At 42.2% G+C, this 21,643-nt stretch overlaps 1 protein-coding gene across 2 annotated transcripts in view; it reads right to left on the reverse strand.

Moving 5' to 3' along the window:
* The window catches only part of LOC112264169 (USP6 N-terminal-like protein), a 37,158-nt gene that overhangs the window by 3,393 nt on the left and 12,122 nt on the right, over positions 1-21,643 (reverse strand). For both annotated transcript variants that reach the window (XM_042330753.1, XM_042330754.1), the window contains 7 exons: positions 9,838-9,923; positions 9,711-9,750; positions 9,202-9,282; positions 8,314-8,421; positions 4,415-4,524; positions 408-456; positions 66-186 (listed from right to left, as the gene is read on the reverse strand). In XM_042330753.1, the coding sequence (XP_042186687.1) occupies positions 66-186; positions 408-456; positions 4,415-4,524; positions 8,314-8,421; positions 9,202-9,282; positions 9,711-9,750; positions 9,838-9,923 (595 nt within the window). The remainder of the gene's footprint in view (positions 1-65; positions 187-407; positions 457-4,414; positions 4,525-8,313; positions 8,422-9,201; positions 9,283-9,710; positions 9,751-9,837; positions 9,924-21,643) is intronic.

Raw genomic sequence — 21,643 nt, forward strand, 5'->3', positions numbered from 1 at the left:
CACCACGCATGACATATCTGATTGGTTGAATCAATGTTTACAGGGTATCTTATTGTTCAGCTCACCGTGCATGGCATGCTTCTGATTGGTCAGTAGCTGTGACAGGGCCCAGAAGGCGTCTTCCTCGTTCATGTACATCAGCAGCAAGGCGGCAACCTGGCTCATGCCCTGGCAGTAGCTCACCTCCTATAGGGTCAGAGGTTAGAGGTCCAACAATGTCACATTGATCACCAGGCTAAATTTGTCCTGATGTAGGTTTTGTCTCCTTAAAGTTGGAGGCAGCTCAGTTGCCACTAGTTTTAGTGTTAAAAAGCAGTTAATTTTTGAACATTGGGCTGAATCCTGATGCAAACATTACGTAAATATTGAAATTATTTATGACTGAGGGAAGACTAAAACAAACTCACCGTATTGTAGACCGAATAGGCAGACAGGACATGAAATAAAGACTGCTGCCTGTGTAGACGCAGAGAGGAGAGAGGGAGGTCAGTCATTCAGAGACAGAGAAGGGTAATTGCTATGGTTCAGGCAACTTTCACATCAAATCAAATCACATTTATTTATATAGCCCTTCGTACATCAGCTGATATCTCAAAGTGCTGTCCAGAAACCCAGCCTAAAACCCCAAACAGCAAGCAATTGCAGGTGTAGAAGCACGTTGTTAACACATCATACCTTTATATACTGTACATATGTAGGATCTGAATTTGATCACTCTTTTGTTGCTGAGAATGTCCCTGCACCACAGTAAAGGCATATGAGCTTTGTGATTTAAATAAATGAACTGAAAATATGAGGGGGGGAGGGGTGAGTCTCTTTGTTAACAACAGCCGGTACACGATCTCGAATGTTAAGTCCCATGTTTTTGCTCGCCTGAGTTACAATATCTCATGATAAGCTGCAGACCATACTATTTACTAATGCAGTTTTCATCTATATTTTTCGTAGCTGTCTATTTACTAATAAGTTGTGTATTTATTCCTTGTGTTATAATTATTTTCTATAATTTAAAAAAATCTTTCTCTCTACATTGTTGGGAAGGGCCAGTAAGTAAAAGCATTTCGCTGTTAGTCTACACCTGTTGTTTCTGAAGCCTGTGACAAATAACATTTTTATTTTATTTGTTCGGGAATGACGATGAAAAAGTACCATCACATTTCTAATTAGACTGCGTGCCTGTGGGTGATTCTCAACATGGAATTACACGTCCTTTTTTACCTCAGATTGGTGATGTTAGTATATAAGTTTATGGTCAACACGATGACACTATTGCTTAAAACAGATCAATATCTTTGGTTTTGTACTGTTGATTTGGTCAAGCACGCTGGGGGTCGCAGGACTTAGAGGGCAGCTATTATTTTATTTCTCAATAAAAGTCTCTTAATAAAAGTCACGGGCCACACACCAATACACGGACTTGACAGTCAAACTATCTCATCAATAGCACTGTTGATAACCTATGGCGGGTCGTGATTCGTTGAACTTAACAAAAAAAGTGGTTTGTTCCCTTTGGCAGCCCCCCGAATTCAATATAATGTCACAGCATGTATAGGTTATTTCAAGATTCCGTGTGGCCTTTGCATAGTGTTTAAGTTTTAGGAATATAAATGTAACTTTCAACATTCACTTCCATGGTAATTGCACTTAACTAGTGCTTTAGACTGCCTACTACTTGTGATGTTAATCTTCATAGTTATCGTTGTGAGAGTTGATCTAAAAGAAAAACTAGCCAATGTTTGCAATGATGAGAAAATAATCGCTTTTTTGACTGCTTGTCTGTGTCTTGCTTGTGATATATATACATTATGTATCCAAAGTATGTAGACACCCCTTCAAATGAGTGAATTTGGCTATTTCAGCCACACCCGTTGCCGACAGGTATATAAAATCGAGCACACAGCCATGTAATCTGCATAAACAAACATTGGCAGTAGAATGGCCTTACTGAAGAGCTCAGTGGCTTTCAACGTGTCACCATCATAGGATGCCACCTATCCAACATGTCAGTTCGTCAAATTTCTGCCCTGCAAGAGCTGCCCCGGTCGACTGTAAGTGCTGTTATTGTGAAGTGGAAACGTCTAGGAGCAACAACAGCTCAGCTGCAAAATGGTAAGCCACACAAGCTCACCGAATGGGACCGCCGAGTGATGAAGAGCGTAGCGCACAAAAATAGTCTGTCTACGGTTGCAGCACTCACTACTGAGTTCCAAACTGCCTCTGAAAGCAATGTCAAGAGCTTCATGAAACGGGTTTCCATGGCCGAGCAGCCGCACACAAGCCTAAGATCGCCAAGCGTCGGCTGGAGTAGTGTAAAGCTCGCCACCATTGGACTCTGGAGCAGTGGAAACACATTCTCTGGAGTGATGAATCACGCTTCACCATCTGGCAGTCCGACAAAATAATCTGGGTTTGACGGAGTGGAACGCCTTCCCAGAAGAGTGGAGGCTGTTGTGGCTTCTAAGGGGTGACCAACTCCATATTAATGCCCATGATTTTGGAATGAGATGTTCGGCGAGCAGTTGTCCACATACTTTTGGTCACGTAGTGTACTCGCGTAAATACATGAAATAGACTGCCTCTGTGTTGTGCTTATGTTTGCAATACTGTTACGACAGACAACAAAGACTGTACGAACATGTTGATCATGTATTTTGTGTACAGCATGAAGTTTCCTCCTCCATATCAATGAGGGGGTAGCAGCAGCGAACAGTGAGAGCTAAGTAGGCAGCAGCTACGTACAAATCTATGTATAAATAGCACCACGAGTTCCAGAATATCCGAAACCGGAGCCACTCTAATATTAAATGGACTGGGAGATCTGATCTTAGATCAGCACTGAGACATTCAGTGGCAAGAAAAAGTATGTGAACCCTTTGGAAATACTTGGATGTCTGCATGAATTGGTCATAACATTTGATCTGATCTTCATCTAAGTCACAACAATAGACAAACACAGTCTGCTTAAACTAATAACACAAACAATTATATGTTTTCATGTCTTTATTGAACACACCGTGTAAACATTCACAGTGCAGGGTGGGAAAAGTATGTGAACCCTTGGATTTAATAACTGGTTGACCATCCTTTGGCAGCAATAACCTCAACCAAATGTTGTCTGTAGTTGCAGATCAGACGGTCAGGAGGAATTTTGGACCATTCCTCTTTGCAAAACTGTTTCAGTTCAGCAATATTCTTGGGATGTCTGGTGTGAACCGCTCTCTTGAGGTCATGCCACAGCATCTCAATCGGGTTGAGGTCAGCACTATGACTGGGCCACTCTAGAAGGCGTATTTTCTTCTGTTGAAGCCATTCTGTTGTTGATTTACTTCTGTGTTTTGGGTCGTTGTTCTGTTGCATCACTCAACTTCTGTTGAGCTTCAAATGGCGGACAGATAGCCTTACATTCTCCTGCAAAATGTATTTTTCCGTTGATGATAGCAAGCTGTCCGGGCCCTGAGGCAGCAAAACAGCTCCAAACCATGATGCTCCCTTCATCATACTTTACAGTTGGGATGAGGTTTTGATGATGGTGTGCCTTTTTTCTCCACACAACTCAACTTTAGTTTCATCTGTCCACAGAATATTTCACAAGTAGTGCTGTGGAACATCCAGATGCTCTTTTAGGAACTTCGGACACGCAGCAATGTTTTTTTGGACAGCAGTGGCTTCTTCCGTGGTGTCCTCCCATGAACACCATTCTTGTTTAGTGTTTTACGTATCATAGACTCGTCAACAGAGATGTCAGCATGTTCCAGAGATTTCTTTAAGCCTTTAGCTGACACTTGAAGATTCTTCTTAAGCTCATTGAGCATTCTGCGCTGTGCTCTTGCAGTCATCTTTGCAGGACGGCCACTCCTAGGGAGAGTAGCAAACAGTGCTGAAATTTCTTCATTTATAGACAATTTGTCTTACCGTGGACTGATGAACATCAAGGCTTTTAGAGATACTTTTGTAACCCTTTCCAGCTTTACGCAAGTCAACAATTCTTAATATTAGGTCTTCTGAGATCTCTTTTGTTTGAGGCATGGTTCACATCAGGCAATGCTTCTTGTGAATAGCAAACAAACATTTTGTGAGTGTTTTTTATAGGGCAGGGCAGCTCTAACCAACATCTCCAATCTCGTCTCAATGATTGTACTCCAGGTTAGCAGACTCTATGGGTTTACATACTTTTTCCAACCTACACTGTGAATGTTTAAATGATGTATTCAATATAGACAAGAAAAATACAATAATTTGTGCGTTATTAGTTTAAGCAGACTGTGTTTGTCTGTTGTTGTGACTTCGATGAAGATCAGATCAGATTATGACCAATTTACGCAGAAATCCAGATAATTCCAAAGGGTTCACATACTTTTTCTTGCCACTGTACATGAACAGACACCCTTATGGTAGAATACAGCTGCCAACTTACTTGACTCCGAATCGATCCATGAACATGATGTGGTTTCTAAATGTCCTGTTCACGTCCAGATCTATCTGTTTGATTTCCTGGGAGAAGATTCTGGCTTGTTCCTTCATCCTCTGAAAAAGTCAATTAAAACAATATATAAATTTTCTAAATCCCTTGCACACTTCAAACATATTATAAATTAATGAACAGCAACAGTACACTGTCTTGGTAAAAAAATCTTTCCCCAAATCTTTTTTCTTCTCAAAATCATAGATTCTATAGCATATAGGCAATATATTATTATATTAACTTTATATCAAAAGCCATAATCCCTGTCAGTAAACCTCTGTTATTGTGTGATGTGCGTGTGATCTTTTTACCTCCATCTCAATGCCATTTGCCTGTTTTCCTCCTACATACAGTAACATAATCCTCTCTCTTTTTGGAGCTGCACCCAAGAATCAATCAAAAACGATGTCAAATCAAATCAAGTTTATTTGTCACCTGCGCCGAATACAAAAGGTGTAAACCTTACAGTGAAATGCTAACTGACAGGCTCTAACCAACAGTTCAAAAAAGGTATTAGGTGAGCAATAGGTAAGTAAAGAAATGAAAAACAACAGTGAAAAATAACAGTAGCGAGGCTATATACAGGCACTGGTTAGTCGGGCTGATTGAGGTAGTATATACATATAAGATATGGTTAAAGTGACTATGCATATATGATAGCAGTAGCATAAAAGAGGGGTTGGGGGGGCACACAATGCAAATAGTCTGGGTAGCCATTCGATTACCTGTTCAGGAGTCTTATGGCTTGGGGGTAAAAAACTGTTGAGAAGCCTTTTTGTCCTTGACTTGGCACTCCGGTACTGCTTGCCATGCGGTAGTAGAGAGAACAGTCTATGACTGGGGTGGCTGGGGTCTTTGGTAATTTTTAGGGCCTTCCTCTGACAACGCCTGGTATAGAGGTCCTGGATGGCAGGCAGCTTAGCCCCAGTGATGTACTGGGCCGTAAGCACTACCCTCTGTAGTGCCTTGAGGTTGGAGGCCGAGCAATAGCCATACCAGGCAGTGATGCAACCAGTCAGGATGCCAAATCTTTTTAGTTTCCTGAGGGGAAATAGACTTTGTCGTACCCTCTTCATGACTGTCTTGGTGTGTTTGGACCATTCTAGTTTGTCGGTGATGTGGACAGCAAGGAACTTGAAGCTCTCAACCTGCTCCACTACAGCCCCGTCGATGAGAATGGGGGCGTGTTCGGTCCTTTTCCTGTAGTACACAATCATCTCCTTAGTCTTGGATACGTTGAGGTATAGGTTGTTATCCTGGCACCACCCGGCCAGGTCTCTGACCTCCTCCCTGTAGGCTGACTCATCGTTGTCGGTAATCAGGCCTACCACTGTTGTGTCGTCTGCAAACTTAATAATGGTGTTGGAGTCGTGCATGGCCATGCAGTCGCGGGTGAACTGAGCACGCACCCCTGAGGGGCTCCAGTATTGAGGATCAGCATAGCAGATGTGTTGCTACCTACCCTCACCACCTGGGGGCGGCCCGTCAGGAAGTCCAGGATCCAGTTGCAGAGGGAGGTGTTTAGTCCCAGGATCCTTAGCTTAGTGATGAACTTTGAGGGTGTTGAACGCTGAGCTGTAGTCAATGAATAGCATTCTCACATAGGTGTTCCTTTTGTCCAGGTGGGAAAGGGCAGTGTGGAGTGCAATAGAGATCGCATCATCTGTGGATCTGTTGGGGTGGTATGCAAATTGGAGTGGGTCTAGGGTTTCTGGGATAATGGTGTTGATGTGAGCCATGATCCGCCTTTCAAAGCACTTCATGGCTACGGACATGAGTGCTACGGGTCTGTAGTCATTTAGGCAGGTTGCCTTCATGTTCTTGGGCACAGGGACTATGGTGGTCTGCTAGAAACATGCTGGTTTTACAGACTCAGGGACATGTTGAAAATGTCAGTGAAGACACCTGCCAGTCACTATAATTAATCCTGCTGAATGTAGCAACGGGTGGATGGGATTGGGGGTAGTTGTGAAAAATGATGGTCCTATAAACATGAAATGGTCTTGGTGTATAACATTACAATATTTTGTGTTCAGCACGCTGGCTTCAGGCTGCAATATGTGGGGGAAGATTAGCACACTTCTATGAATGTTCATGTGCTGTCTAACTGCCATCAGAAAGTATTCACACCCCTTGACTTTTCCCACATTCTGCTGTGTTACAGCTAAATGGATTACATTTGTATTTTGTGTCACTGATCGACACACAATTCCCCATAATGTCAAAGGGAAATTAAGATTTTATGAATTAAAAAAAAAAACATATTTATAAAAAAATAAAAAGCTGAAATGTCTTGAGTCAATAAGTATTCAACACCTTTTGTCAAGCCTAAATAACTTCAGGACTAAAGATTAGCTTAACCAGCCAGATAATATGATGCATGGACTAACTCTATGTGCATTAATGGGGTGTGTCATTCTTTTTTCATGACTACCCCACCTCTGTACCCCACACATACAATTATCTCAGTCGAGCAGTGAATTTCAAACACGGACTCAACCACAGTGACCAGGGATGTTTTCCAATGCCTCGCAAAGAAAGGTACCGACTGGTAGATGGGTAAAGCAAAAAGAAGCAGCCATTGAATATCCCTTTGAACATGTTGAAATGATTCATTACACTTTAGATGGTGTATCAATACACCCAGTCACTACAAAGATGACGGAGAGGAAGGATTTCTCAGGGATTTCTCACTCAGGGATTTCCCCATGAGGCCAATAGTGATTTTCAACCAGTTACAGAGTTAAATGGCAGTAATATGAGAAAACTGAGGATAGATAAACACTAAAGTAATACTGCAAACAATATGGCAAAAAAAGTAACTTTTGTTCCTGAATACAAAGCATTATGTTTGGGGCAATCCAACACAACACATCACTGAGTACCACTCTTCATATTTCCAAGCATGGATGTTATGGGTATGCTTGTCATTGGCAAGGGCTAGGGATTTTTTTTGTTTTGGATAAAAAAAATAAAAAAAATAGAGCTAAGCACAGGCAAAGCCCTAGAGGAAAACCTGGTTCAGTCTGCTTTTCAACAGACAATGGCAGACAAATCCACCTTTGAGCAGGACAATAACCTAAATCACAAGGCCAAATATACACTGAAGATACTTACCAAGACAACATTGAATGTTCCCGAGTGGCCTAGTTACAGTTTTGACTTAAATCGGCTTGAAAATCCATGGCAAGACTTCAAAATAGCTGTACTGTACACCAATGATCAACAACCAACCTGACAGAGCTTGAAGAATTAAAATAAAATAATGAATGGGCAAATATTGTACAGAGACTTGCCCAGAAAGACTTACAGCTGTAATCACTGCCAAACGTGATACTAAGATGTATTGATCAGGGGGCTGAATACTTATCTAATCAAAATATCTCAGTGTTTTATGTTCCGTTAATATTTTGACATTACAGAGAATTTTGTGTACATCGTTGACAAAAAATGACAATGAAATACATTTTAATCCCACTCTGTAACAGGACAAAATGTGGAAAAAGTCTAGGGGTGTGAAGACATTTCTGAAGACAATCACAGGTATAGGGTATTCAGTAATGTTGAAAAGTTTTTTTTCTCATGAACTCTGCCCATGAAGTGAACCTGGTTACTGATAGTGTAGCCTAGCACAATGACATCACTTTCCTGAGACCTGAAGTAGCAGTCGCCTTCAAATCATAACAACATGGTTTAGTGGTCCTGAGTGACCACTGGCTTTAGACTGCAACGTGCTGGTGGGAGCACGGTATCAAATCCCACTGTTTAGAGTAGATGCTTGATGAACCAACAGTGTGTGTATGTGTGCGTGCGTGCATGCGTGCGTGTGTGCGTGCGTGTTAGATACTTACCTCATACTTCCCCTCGTTCTCATTCTTCACCTTCTCCACATCCAGCATCAGGGCCCAGGCCTGGCCTCTCAGCTGCAGTGGGATACCCTTATACACACGCTTTACCATCTGAGAGGAGAGCAGTGGTAGACACAGGGGGAGTCAGGGGTTAGACAGGGGGAGACAGGGGTTAGACAGGGGGAGTCAGGGGATGAACAAATCGGGGGTAGAGGCAGGAGTGTAAATGTTGAGTGAGCATTTCAGGCTAATATAAACATTTATAAACAAGGAAAGGATGTGGAGTGTGTGTGTGTCTGTGTGTGTGTGTGTGTGTCTGTGTGTGTGTGTCTGTGTCTGTGTGTGTGTGTCTGTGTGTGTGTGTGTGTGTGTGTGTCTGTGTGTCTGTGTGTGTGTGTGTGTGTGTGTGTGTGTGTGTGTGTGTGTGTGTGTGTGTGTGTCTGTGTGTGTGTGTGTGTGTCTGTGTGTGTCTGTGTGTGTGTGTCTGTGTGTCTGTCTGTCTGTCTGTCTGTCTGTCTGTCTGTCTGTCTGTCTGTCTGTCTGTCTGTCTGTCTGTCTGTCTGTCTGTCTGTCTGTCTGTCTGTCTGTGTGTGTGTGTGTGTGTCTGTGTGTGTCTGTGTGTGTGTGTCTGTGTGTCTGTCTGTCTGTCTGTCTGTCTGTGTGTCTGTCTGTCTGTCTGTCTGTCTGTCTGTCTGTCTGTCTGTCTGTCTGTCTGTCTGTCTGTCTGTCTGTCTGTCTGTCTGTCTGTCTGTCTGTCTGTCTGTCTGTCTGTCTGTCTGTCTGTCTGTCTGTCTGTCTGTGTGTGTGTGTGTGTGTGTGTGTGTGTGTGTGTGTGTGTGTGTGTGTGTGTGTGTGTGTGTGTGTGTGTGTGTGTGTTTGAGAGATTCTCACCCTGTCACTGTTCCTGTATTTATCCCATTTCTTCACCATCTTCAGCCATTTCTCCACCCTTTCAATTTCCAGGTTATTTTTCTGTCAGGGCGAAACAGAAAACACATTGTAAACTAGGTGAAATGTTATGTATGCAAGATGAAAATCTATACTATATGAAAATCTATCTATATCTATAATCTATTCTTCTAAAACTACAACCAAATTAACTCCCTTCGTGGGATCATATAAAATATCACTTGACTTGAGAACCTGGTGTCCTGACCAAACTGCTATGACTGGGCATACACACACACACACACACACACACACACACACACACACACACACACACACACACACACACACACACACACACACACACAACCGCTGCACAAGGAACATTACACCTCTATATGTTAGAGGTCACACTTGAAAGGTTAGTTAGTGGCTTCAATATACCGCATAACGGAAACTGTAGTGTGTCTCTTTGACCCTTTTGATGCATATGTTGCATTTCCTCGTCTTACCTTCTCCTCATGTGCACTAGGGGTTGGCAGCTCCTTGTCACTGTGGGGGGGGATGGACAACATCAGTCAGATTCTGCCAGTAAAGTAATGTGTACAATATTGTACACACAAACCCAGTTTGACTTACTGCAGAAATCCGAAACGGTCGGTGACTCTGTAAATACTGTAGTCTGCATCCTCCCAGGAGTCAATCACCACCCCCTCCTGTCTGCCCTGGAATAACACACAGACAAATCAGAAACAGCACACAGCCAAGGGAAAACATGCAGTAAGTTGGCCTGTTGCTTTTAAATAGTTAATTCAAGTCAGACTTTGGGCCACTGGGAAAAACACAACACATGCTGTTCTCTAGAGAACAATGCATTTGATTTTAGTACAAGCGCATCACATCACTGTGCCTTTCTCAAAGATGATACAAATGGATGCATTGTGTCTATCTATGCTGTGTTAAATCGTGGCCATTAGAAGAGAAAATACCATTGCCATATGTACATTGTGGCGCAGATATTGCCCAAGGGGCGGAGGACAATTTTCTCTCAGGACTAGTCAATGGACTACATAGATGTGGCTAACTATTAGAAAGCATAGAAAACAATCAGAAAGCAGGTTGCGGGCAAAGAGAGAGAGGGTCGATACATTCAGCCTACAGAAACCACAGAAACCAAACCATGCCACCACAGACGAACGATCACAGCGATGGCTCCCTGAGGGTAGACTGCAAATGGTGTCAAGTGTGAGAAAGTGAGGGCTAAAAAGTGTGAGAAAGTGAGGGCTAAAAAATAGGTCCTGGCGGACGTCATTTGGGGTGGAGAACGCAGAGAGAGGAAAGGGGGAGATGGATATAGTTAAACAGTGAAAGGGAGATGAGAAGGAATGTGTGGAAAGCGAGAGAGAGAGGGGGAGAGAGAGAGACACATGGTCAGAGAACATGCTTGGACTTCGTAATGTTCCTCCATACATACACTACCGTTCAAAAGTTTGGCGTCACATAGAAATGTCCTTGTTTTTAAAAGAAAAACACGTTTTTTTTGGTCGATAAATACAACATCAATTTGCTCAGAAATACAGTGTAGACATTGCTAATGTTGTAAATTACTATTATAGCTGGAAACGGCAGATTTCTTATGGAATATCTACATAGGCTCACAGAGGCCCATTATCAGCAACCATCACTCCTTTGTTCCAATGGCACGTTGCATTAGCTAATCCAAGTTCATAATTTTAAAAGGCTAATAAGACTAGTTAAGTATCTGGAGCATCATTGTTTGTGGGTTCGATTATAGACCCAAAATGGCCAGAAAGAAATATATTCTGAAACTCGTGAATATATTCTTTTTCTGAGAAATTGCCAAGAAACTGAAGATCTCGTACAACGCTGTGTACTACTCCTTTCACAGAACAGCGCAAACTCCGCACTAACCAGAATAGAAAGAGGAGTGGGAGGACCCGGTGCACAACTGAGCAAGAGGACACGTACACGTGTCTAGTTTGAGAAACAGATGCCTCACTGGCAGCTTCATTAAATAGTACCCGCAAAACATCAGTCTCAACGTCAACAGTGAAGAGGCGACTCCGGGATGCCGGCCTTCTAGGCAGAGTTGCAAAGAAAAAGCCATATTTCAGACTGGCCAATAAAAAGACAAATATGGGCAAAATAACACAGACACTGGACAGAGGAAGATTGGAAAAAAGTGTTATGGACAGACAAATCTAAGTTTGAGGTGTTCGGATCACAAAGAAGAACATTCGTGAGACGCAGAAAAAATGAAAAGATGGAAGGATTGCTTGACGCCATCTGTCAAGCATGGTGGAGGCAATGTGATGTCTGGGGTGCTTTGGTGGCGGTAAAGTGGGAGATTTGTACAGGGTAAAAGGGATCATGAAGAAGGAAGGCTCTCACTCCATTTTGCAACGCCATGCCATACCCTGTGGACGGCGCTTAATTGGAGCCAATTTCCTCCAACAACAGGACAATGACCCAAAGCACTGCTCCAAACTATGCAAGAACTATTTAGGGAAGAAGCAGTCAGCTGCTTATTGTCTAGAATGGAGTGGCCAGCACAGTCACCGGATCTCAACCCTACTGAGCTATTGTGGGAGCAGCTTGACCGAATGGTATGTAAGAAGTGCCCATCAAGCCAATCCAACTTGTGGGAGGTGCTTTGGGAAGCATGGGGTGAAATATCTTCAGATTACCTCAACAAATTGACAACTAGAATGCCAAATGTCTGCAAGGCTGTAATTGCTGCAAATGAAGGATTATTTGACGAAAGCAAAGTTTGAAGGACACAATTATTATTTAATTAAAAATCATTATTTATAACCCTTGTCAACGTCTTGACTATATTTCCTATTCATCTTGCATCTCATTTAATGTATGTTTTCATGGAAAACAAGGACATTTCTAAGTGACCCCAAACTTTTGAACGGCAGTGTACCTAGGTCTGGCCTGGTGGACCCATGACTGTTTCTGCAATCAACAACACCATCAGAGTACCGGCCAGTCGGACACTTTTTTAAGGGACAATGTGGACCATCCATACTTTCAATGTAGCAACTGTTTGCTTGCAGAGGACGACAGGAAAGAATTGGCTACTCGTAGCAAACTAGTACCGAAACTAGACAAGCTACTGGGGAATCCACACTCGTTATTCGTAATTTTCTTTCTCTTCTAGGAGAAAGCTGGATGCCACTCTGGCATGCCACTCTGAATGTTTGAAGGAGTACGGGACTATAAAAAAATCATCTTGGCTCCTGGACTCTGTCCATGCATTTCAAGGCTGCATTGAGACAATGACTTATCAAAGACCCAAGACCAGCTCAATCGCTGCCACTGTGTCGCTGAGTTGTCATAATGCTGCAGCAAATGTAAGTAACTTACTTCATGTCTCCCTAACTGCCCTGAATGCCTCTGTTGATCCTACAGATATTGTATGCAGTAATCATGTGCCTATGAACTAGAGTTATGCTGTTAGTACTGAGGCGGTGTGCCCTAGTAGGAAGTTCACTGTGTGCAGCTCACCCTGCACTATCAGCTCAAATATAAATAACATGAGCATGTCTACTTCTGATAAGCTTCCCAATAAAGCAATAAAAACAATCAAGTAACCTATAAAAGTGTTAAGAATAGCCACATTAACATACAGTGCCTTGCGAAAGTATTCGCCCCCCTTGAACTTTGCGACCTTTTGCCACATTTCAGGCTTCAAACATAAAGATATAAAACTGTATTTTTTTGTGAAGAATCAACAACAAGTGGGACACAATCATGAAGTGGAATGACATTTATTGGATATTTCAAACTTTTTTAACAAATCAAAAACTGAAAAATTGGGCGTGCAAAATTATTCAGCCCCCTTAAGTTAATACTTTGTAGCGTCACCTTTTGCTGCGATTACAGCCGTAAGTCGTTTGGGGTATGTCTCTATCAGTTTTGCACATCGAGAGACTGAAATTTTTTCCCATTCCTCCTTGCAAAACAGCTCGAGCTCAGTGAGGTTGGATGGAGAGCATTTGTGAACAGCAGTTTTCACTTCTTTCCACAGATTCTCGATTGGATTCAGGTCTGGACTTTGACTTGGCCATTCTAACACCTGGATATGTTTATTTTTGAACCATTCCATTGTAGATTTTGCTTTATGTTTTGGATCATTGTCTTGTTGGAAGACAAATCTCTGTCCCAGTCTCAGGTCTTTTGCAGACTCCATCAGGTTTTCTTCCAGAATGGTCCTGGATTTGGCTCCATCCATCTTCCCATCAATTTTAACCATCTTCCCTGTCCCTGCTGAAGAAAAGCAGGCCCAAACCATGATGCTGCCACCACCATGTTTGACAGTGGGGATGGTGTGTTCAGGGTGATGAGCTGTGTTGCTTTTCCGCCAAACATAACGTTTTGCATTGTTGCCAAAAAGTTCAATTTTGGTTTCATCTGACCAGAGCACCTTCTTCCACATGTTTGGTGTGTCTCCCAGGTGGCTTGTGGCAAACTTTAAACAACACTTTTTATGGATATCTTTAAGAAATGGCATTCTTCTTGCCACTCTTCCATAAAGGCCAGATTTGTGCAATATACGACTGATTGTTGTCCTATGGACAGAGTCTCCCACCTCAGCTGTAGATCTCTGCAGTTCATCCAGAGTGATCATGGGCCTCTTGGCTGCATCTCTGATCAGTCTTCTCCTTGTATGAGCTGAAAGTTTAGAGGGACGGCCAGGTCTTGGTAGATTTGCAGTGGTCTGATACTCCTTCCATTTCAATATTATCGCTTGCACCATGCTCCTTGGGATGTTTAAAGCTTGGGAAATCTTTTTGTATCCAAATCCGGCTTTAAACTTCTTCACAACAGTATCTCGGACCTGCCTGGTGTGTTCCTTGTTCTTCATGATGCTCTCTGCACTTTTAACGGACCTCTGAGACTATCACAGTGCAGGTGCATTTATACAGAGACTTGATTACACACAGGTGGATTGTATTTATCATCATTAGTCATTTAGGTCAACATTGGATCATTCAGAGATCCTCACTGAACTTCTGGAGAGAGTTTGCTGCACTGAAAGTAAAGGGGCTGAATCTCACTCCACAATGCTATTTTACAGAAAACAAATTGACTCCAGACTTTCAGCACGCTTATAAGGAAGGACATTCAACAAGCACAGCACTTACACAAATGATGATCAAAAGGTTTTGTTAGACTTCAGTGCAGATTTTGACATTATCAATCAGTCTGCTGCTGAAAAAAGTATGTGTTACGGTTTTACATCCCCCTGCTATATTGTGAATAAAGAGTTAACTGTCTAACAGAACACAGAGTGTGTTATTTAATGGAAGCCTCTCCAACATAATCCAGGTAGAATAAGGAATTCCCTAGGGCAGCTGTCTAGGCCCCTTACTTTTTTCAATCTTTACTTTGATTAAAGCCAATGTGTCTATGTGTGTGATGTCTCAACACTATACACATCAACTATTACAGCAACTGAAATGACTAACACTCAACAAAGAGATGCAGGTAGTTTCAGAATGTGTGACAAGGAATAAGTTAGTGCTAAATATTTCCAAAACTAAAATAATTGTTTTTGGGACACATCATTCACTAAACCCTAAACCTCAACTAAATCCTGTAATAAATCATGTGGAAATTTAGCAAATTCAGGTGACTAAACTGCTTGGCAAAACCCTGGATTTTAAACTGTCATGGTCAAAACATGTTAATACAGTAGCTAAAATGGGGAGAAGTCTATCCATAATAAAGTGCTGCTCTGTTCTTAACAGCACTATCAACAAGGCAGGTCCTACAGGCCCTAGTTTTGTCGCACCTGGACTACTGTTCAGTCATGTGGTCAGGTGCCACATTTTTGCAGTAATGCTGCAATTAGTTGGTTGTAATTTTTGGTAAAGCAGAGATTTCCATATGTTTTAGTTAGCTGCATGTATGCCATAACTCCACCAGTCATTTTTATGATGTCATTTACAAAGATTATACCTTTTTAAACATTTTCTTTTTAAATTATGTTTTTTTTAATCAATTAGTATATTTCAGTTTAACCACAGTATTTGTTGTATTATTTGTTCTGTCTTTTCTGGTGGATTAAATTGAAATTGTAACCAACTTTCTATGGCTTGTTTTAAAAATAGCGATAATTGGGAGATGATTTCCTTATAACTGAAAGTGAGAAGTTGCAATCTGAATAAAGGGAAAAAGGCCTTTCTTGAACATAGGGCGAGATATTCTTACTAATTTGATAGAGAACCAGTTCGGATTTGAATATAACTTTTGTATGACTGAAGCCTTTCGTGAGAGGTCTAATGCTTTAAAATTTAATAATTTCTGCCCTCTGAATTAATATTCATTATAGTTTAATTTTGTCTGGCTTGCCTTTCCAAATAAAATATATATATTTTTTTGTCATATAATTTAAAAAACTGTTTGCTAGGTGTTGGCAAGACCATAAGCAAAAAAGTAAACTCACGTCGGAAGACATGAAGTGCTTTGAAAAGCTGGTCATGGCTCGCATCCTCCCAGAAACCCTAGACCCACTCCAATTTGCATACTTCCCCAACAGATCAACAAATCTCAATCTCACTCCACACTGCCCTTTCCCACCTGGACAAAAGGAACACCTATGTGAGAATGCTGTTCATTGACTATAGCTCAGTGTTCAACACCATAGTGCCCACAAAGCTCATCACTAAGCTAAGAACCCTGGGACTAAACAGCTCCCTCTTCAACTGGATCCTGGACTTTCTGATGGGCCGCACCCCAGGTGGTAAGGATAGGCAACAATACGTCTGCCACGCTGATCCTCAAAACTGGGGCCCTTCAGGGGTGTGTACTTAGTCCCCTCCTGTACTCCCTGTTCACCCATGACTGCGTGGCCAAACACGACTCCAACACCATCATTAAGCTTGTTGACAACACAGTGGTAGGCCTGATCACCGACAACGATGAGGCATCCTATAGGGAAGAGTTCAGAGAACTGGCAGTGTGGTGCCAGGACAACAACCTCTCCCTCAATGTGAGCAAGACAAAGGAGCTGAACGTGGACTACAGGAAAAGGAGGGCCGAACAGCCCCCTATTACCATCGACGGGGCTGTAGTGGAGCGGGTCGAGTTTCAAGTTCCTTGGTGTCCACATCATCAATTAACTATCATGGTCCAAACATACCAAGACAATTGTGAAGAGGGCACAACAAAACATTTTCCACCTCAGGAGACTGAAAAGATTTTGCATGGGTCCCCAGATCCTCAAAAGGTTCTACAGCTGCACCATAGAGAGCATCCTGACCGGTTGCATCACCGCCGGGTATGGCAACTGCTATGCATCTGACCATAAGGCGCTACAGAGGGTAGTGCGTATGGCCCAGTACATCATTGGGGCCAAGCTTCCTGCTATCCAGGACCTATATAATAGGCGGAGTCAGAGGAAAGCCCACAAAATTGTCAGAGACTCCAGTCACCCAAGTCATAAACTGTTTTCTCTGCTACCGCATGGCAAGTGGGACCGGAGGACCAAGTCTAGGACCAAAAGGCTCCTTAATAGCTTCTACCCCCAAACCATAAGACTGCTGAATAATTAATCAAATGTCCACTGGACTATTTACATTGACTGCTCCCTCCCTCCCCTCCATTTGTTATGTACACTGCTGCTACTAGCTGTTTATTATCTATTTATAGTCACTTCAATCCTACCTACATTTACAAATTACCTCAACTAACCTGTACCCCCCCCGCCCCCGCACACTCGGTACCGTTACCCCCTGCTACAGACTCGTTATTGTTATATATTATTGTGTTACTTTTTCTAATTATTTACTTTAGTTTATTAGGTAATAATATTTTTTATGCATCATTTTAACCCATTTTATAAGAGATTCTCCAAAATGTAAATGGTCCAGGCATTGATACACTGCTCAAAAAAATAAAGGGAACACTAAAATAACCCATCCTAGATCTGAATGAATGAAATATTATTATTAAATAGTTTTTTCTTTACATAGTTGAATGTGCTGACAACAAAATCCCACAAAAATGATCAATGGAAATCAAATTTATCAACCCATGGAGGTCTGGATTTGGAGTCACACTCAAAATTAAAGTGGAAAACCACACTACAGGCTGATCCAACTTTGATGTAATGTCCTTAAAACAAGTCAAAGTGAGGCTCCGTAGTGTGTGTGGCCTCCACATGCCTGTATGACCTCCCTACAACACCTCGGCATGCTCCTGATGAGGTGGCGGATGGTCTCCTGAGGGATCTCCCCCCCAGACCTGGACTAAAGCATCCGCCAACTCCTGGACAGTCTGTGGTGGAACGTGGCGCTGGTGGATGGAGCGAGACATGATGTCCCAGATGTGCTCAATTGGATTCAGGTCTGGGGAACGGGCGGGCCAGTCCATAGCATCAATGCCTTCCTCTTGCAGGAACTGCTGACACACTCCAGCCACATGAGGTCTAGCATAGTCTTGCATTAGGAGGAACCCAGGGCCAACAAGGGGTCTGAGGAACCCAGGGCCAACAAGGGGTCTCACAAGGGGTCTGAGGATCTCATCTCGGTACCTAATGGCTGTCAGTTTACCTCTGGCGAGCACATGGAGGGCTGTGCGGCCACCCAAAGAAATGCCACCCCACACCATGACTGACCCACCACCAAACCGGTCATGCTGGAGGATGTTGCAGGCAGCAGAACGTTCTCCACGTCGTCTGCAGACTCTGTCACGTCTGTCACATGTGCTCCCGTGTGAACCTGCTTTCATCTGTGAAGAGCACAGGGTGCCAGTGGCGAATTTGCCAATCTTGGTGTTCTCTGGCAAATGCCAAACATCCTGCACGGTGTTGGGCTGTTAGCACAACCCCCACCTGTGGACGTCGGGCCCTCATACCACCCCCATGGAGTCTGTTTCTGACCGTTTCAGCAGACACATGCACATTTGTGGCCTGCTGGAGGTCATTTTGCAGGGCTCTGGCAGTGCTCCTCCTGCTCCTCCTTGCACAAAGGCGGAGATGGCGGGCCTGCTGCTGGGTTGTTGCCCTCCTACGGCCTCCTCCATGTCTCCTGATGTACTGGCCTGTCCCCTGGTAGCGCCTCCATGCTCTGGACACTACGCTGACAGACACAGCAAACCTTCTTGCCACAGCTCGCATTGATGTGCCATCCTGGATGAGCTGCACTACCTGAGCCACTTGTGTGGGTTGTTACTCCGTCTCATGCTACCACTAGAGTGAAAGCACCGCCAGCATTCACAAGTGACCAAAACATCAGCCACGAAGCATAGGAACTGAGAAGTGGTCTGTGGTCACCACCTGCAGAACCACTCCTTTATTTGGGGTATCTTGCTAATTGCCTATCATTTCCACCTGTTGTCTATTCCATTTGCACAACAGCATGTGAAATTTATTGTCAATCAGTGTTGCTTCCTAAGTGGACAATTTGATTTCACAGAAGTGTGATTGACTTGGAGTTACATTGTTGTTGAAGTGTTGCCTTTATTTTTTTGAGCAGTGTATATATTAAAAGTCCGCTATAAATAGCCTGGTTTCCAAATTTTTCAGAGTGTTCTATTGTTTCCAGTACTTGCCTTATATTATCTCCAATGTATCATCCATGTAAACAACCTGTCTAATTAGAATGAATAATGTCTGACAATTCCTTTTCAATTCTATGCACTATACATTTTGCTAGAATTTTTTGCACCACAACACTGAAGTGTAAGGGGCCTCCAATTTTTTTAAACGGACTGGATCTTTATATTTCCCACTTGTATCCTGTTTCAGTAATAATGAAATCAGACATTCTTGGTGAGTGTCTGATAATCTACCATTTATATAGGAGTGATTAAAACATGCTAATAATGGTCCTCTGAGTATATCAACAAAGGTTTGGTTTACCTCAACTGGTATGCCATCCAGCCCTGGAGATTTCCCAGCCTTAAAGGCTTTAATTGCATCAAGAAGTTCCTCCTCTTTCATTTCATCATCACAAGTCTTTCTGTATGGCTGTTAATGTTACAGTATTAATAGAAAAAATCCATACAATTAGCTTCGGATGGAGGAGACAAACGAAAACATACGCTTAAAGTACTTTGCTTCCTCTTTCAAAATATAATTAGGTGAATCATGGGTAACTCGGTCATTTGTAAGTTTCAGTCAATTATTTCTGGTAGCATTTCTATGTTGAAGATTTTAAAAGAATTTGGTGCATTTTTCCACATATTCCATCCAGTTTGCTTTATTAATATAATATATTCCACTTGAACTTTCTTGAATAAGTACCTCCATTTCTTTTTGTTTTTCCTCTAACTTATGCTTCTATGGTACAATTTTTGTTGCTATCTATCTATTCTGTTAGACCTTCTATGTCCTTTGTTAGTATGGACTCCTTTGACTTAAATTGCTTTTGTTTTAGAGATGAGTTGTCATGTTCGTCGTAATGATGAGACCAAGGCGCAGCGTGATAAGAATACATTCTTCTTTATTTAAACGAAGACCACTAAACAAACTAACAAACCGCTATGCTAAACCAAGTGCTGCCATGTAACTACACATAGACAATAACCCACAAAACCAAACTGGAAATGGCAACCTAAATAGGATCCCCAATCAGAGACAACGATAATTGGGAACCGATTCAGGCCACCATAGACCTACATTTACCTAGACAAACCACAACCCCATGGATATACAAAAAACCCTAGACAAGACAAAAACATACATACCACCCTCGTCACACCCTGACCTAACCAAAATAATAAAGAAAACAAAGATAACTAAGGTCAGGGCGTTAAATGTGTACTGAATTGCATGGCCTTCTTTGCCCATGGGAGAAGTATACAGTTGAAGTTGGAAGTTTACATACACCTTAGCCAAATACATTTAAACTCAGTTTTTCACAACGACATTTAATCCTAGTAAAAATTCCCTTTCTAAGGTCAGTTGGGATCACCACTTTATTTTAAGAATGTGAAATGTAATAGCATTTGTCAAATGTAATAGCATAATAGCAGAGAGAATTATTTAGTTCAGCTTTTATTTATTTTATCACATTCCCGGTGGGCCAGACGTTTAGTATTTGGTAGCATTGCCTTTAAATTGTTTAACTTGGGTCAAACGTTTTGGGTAGCCTTCCACAATCTTCCCACAATAAGTTGGGTGAATTTTGGTCCATTCCTCCTGGCAGAGCTGGTGTAACTGAGTCAGGTTTGTAGGCCTCCTTGCTCGCACATGTCTTTTCAGTTCTTGCCCACAAATGTTCTATTGGATTGAGTTCAGGGCTTTGTGATGGCCACTCCAATACCTTGATTTTGTTGTCCTTAAGCCATTTTGCCACAACTTTGGAAGTATGCTTGGGGTCATTGTTCATTTGGAAGACCCATTTTGACCAAGCTTTAACTTCGTGACTGTCTTGAGATGTTGCTTCAATATATCCACATAATTTTCCTTCTCACGATGCCATCTATTTTGTGAAATGCACCAGTCCCTCCTGCAGCAAAGCATCCCCACAACATGATGCTGCCACCCCCATGCTTCACGGTTGGGATGGTGTTCTTCAGCTCGCAAGCCTCCCCCGTTTTCCTCCAAACATAACAATGGTCATTATGGCCAAACAGTTCTATTTTTGTTTGATCAGACCAGAGGGCATTTCTCCAAAAAGTACGATCTCTGCCCCCATGTGCAGTTGCAAACCATAGTCTGGCTTTTTTATGGAGGTTTTGGAGCAGTGGCTTCTTCCTTGCTGAGCAGCCTTTCAGGTTATGTTGATATGGGACTCGTTTTACTGCTCCCAGGGTAGAGCCAGGTCTACAATTTTTTTTCTGAGGTCTTGGCTGATTTCTTTTGATTTTCCCACGACCTCAAGCAAAGAGGCACTGAGTTTAAAGGTAGACCTTGAAATACATCCACAGTTATACCTCCAATTGACTCAAATTTAGTCAATTAGCCTATCAGAAGCTTATAAAGTCATGACATAATTTTATGTAATTTTCCAAGCTGTTTAAAGGCACATTCAACATAGTGTATGTAAACTTCTGACCCACTGGAATTGTGATACAGTGAATTATAAGTGAAATAATCTGTCTGTAAACAATTGTTGGAAAGTTTACTTGTGTCCTGCACAAAGTAGATGTCCTTACCGACTTGCCAAAACTATAGTTTGTTAACAATACATTTGTGGAGTGGTTGAAAAACAAATGTTAATGACTCTAACATAAGTGTATGTAAACTGACAACTGTATTTCACCCTCCCCAGTCCATTTTTCACTCACCTACATCTAAAAAATTTAATGAGTTTATATTCCCTCTCTTTGAGCCTGGTAAATATTGTTCTTCTTTTCTTATTATCTGCTAAGCCATTACAATTCTAACTGGCCCTACTTATTTCACCATTTCACCATAATGAGATACAAGTTTCAAATCTATTCATCATCAACACTTTTTGTGTAC

Source organism: Oncorhynchus tshawytscha, linkage group LG12 (assembly GCF_018296145.1).
Source record: "Oncorhynchus tshawytscha isolate Ot180627B linkage group LG12, Otsh_v2.0, whole genome shotgun sequence".
Taxonomy (NCBI): Eukaryota; Metazoa; Chordata; class Actinopteri; order Salmoniformes; family Salmonidae; genus Oncorhynchus; species Oncorhynchus tshawytscha.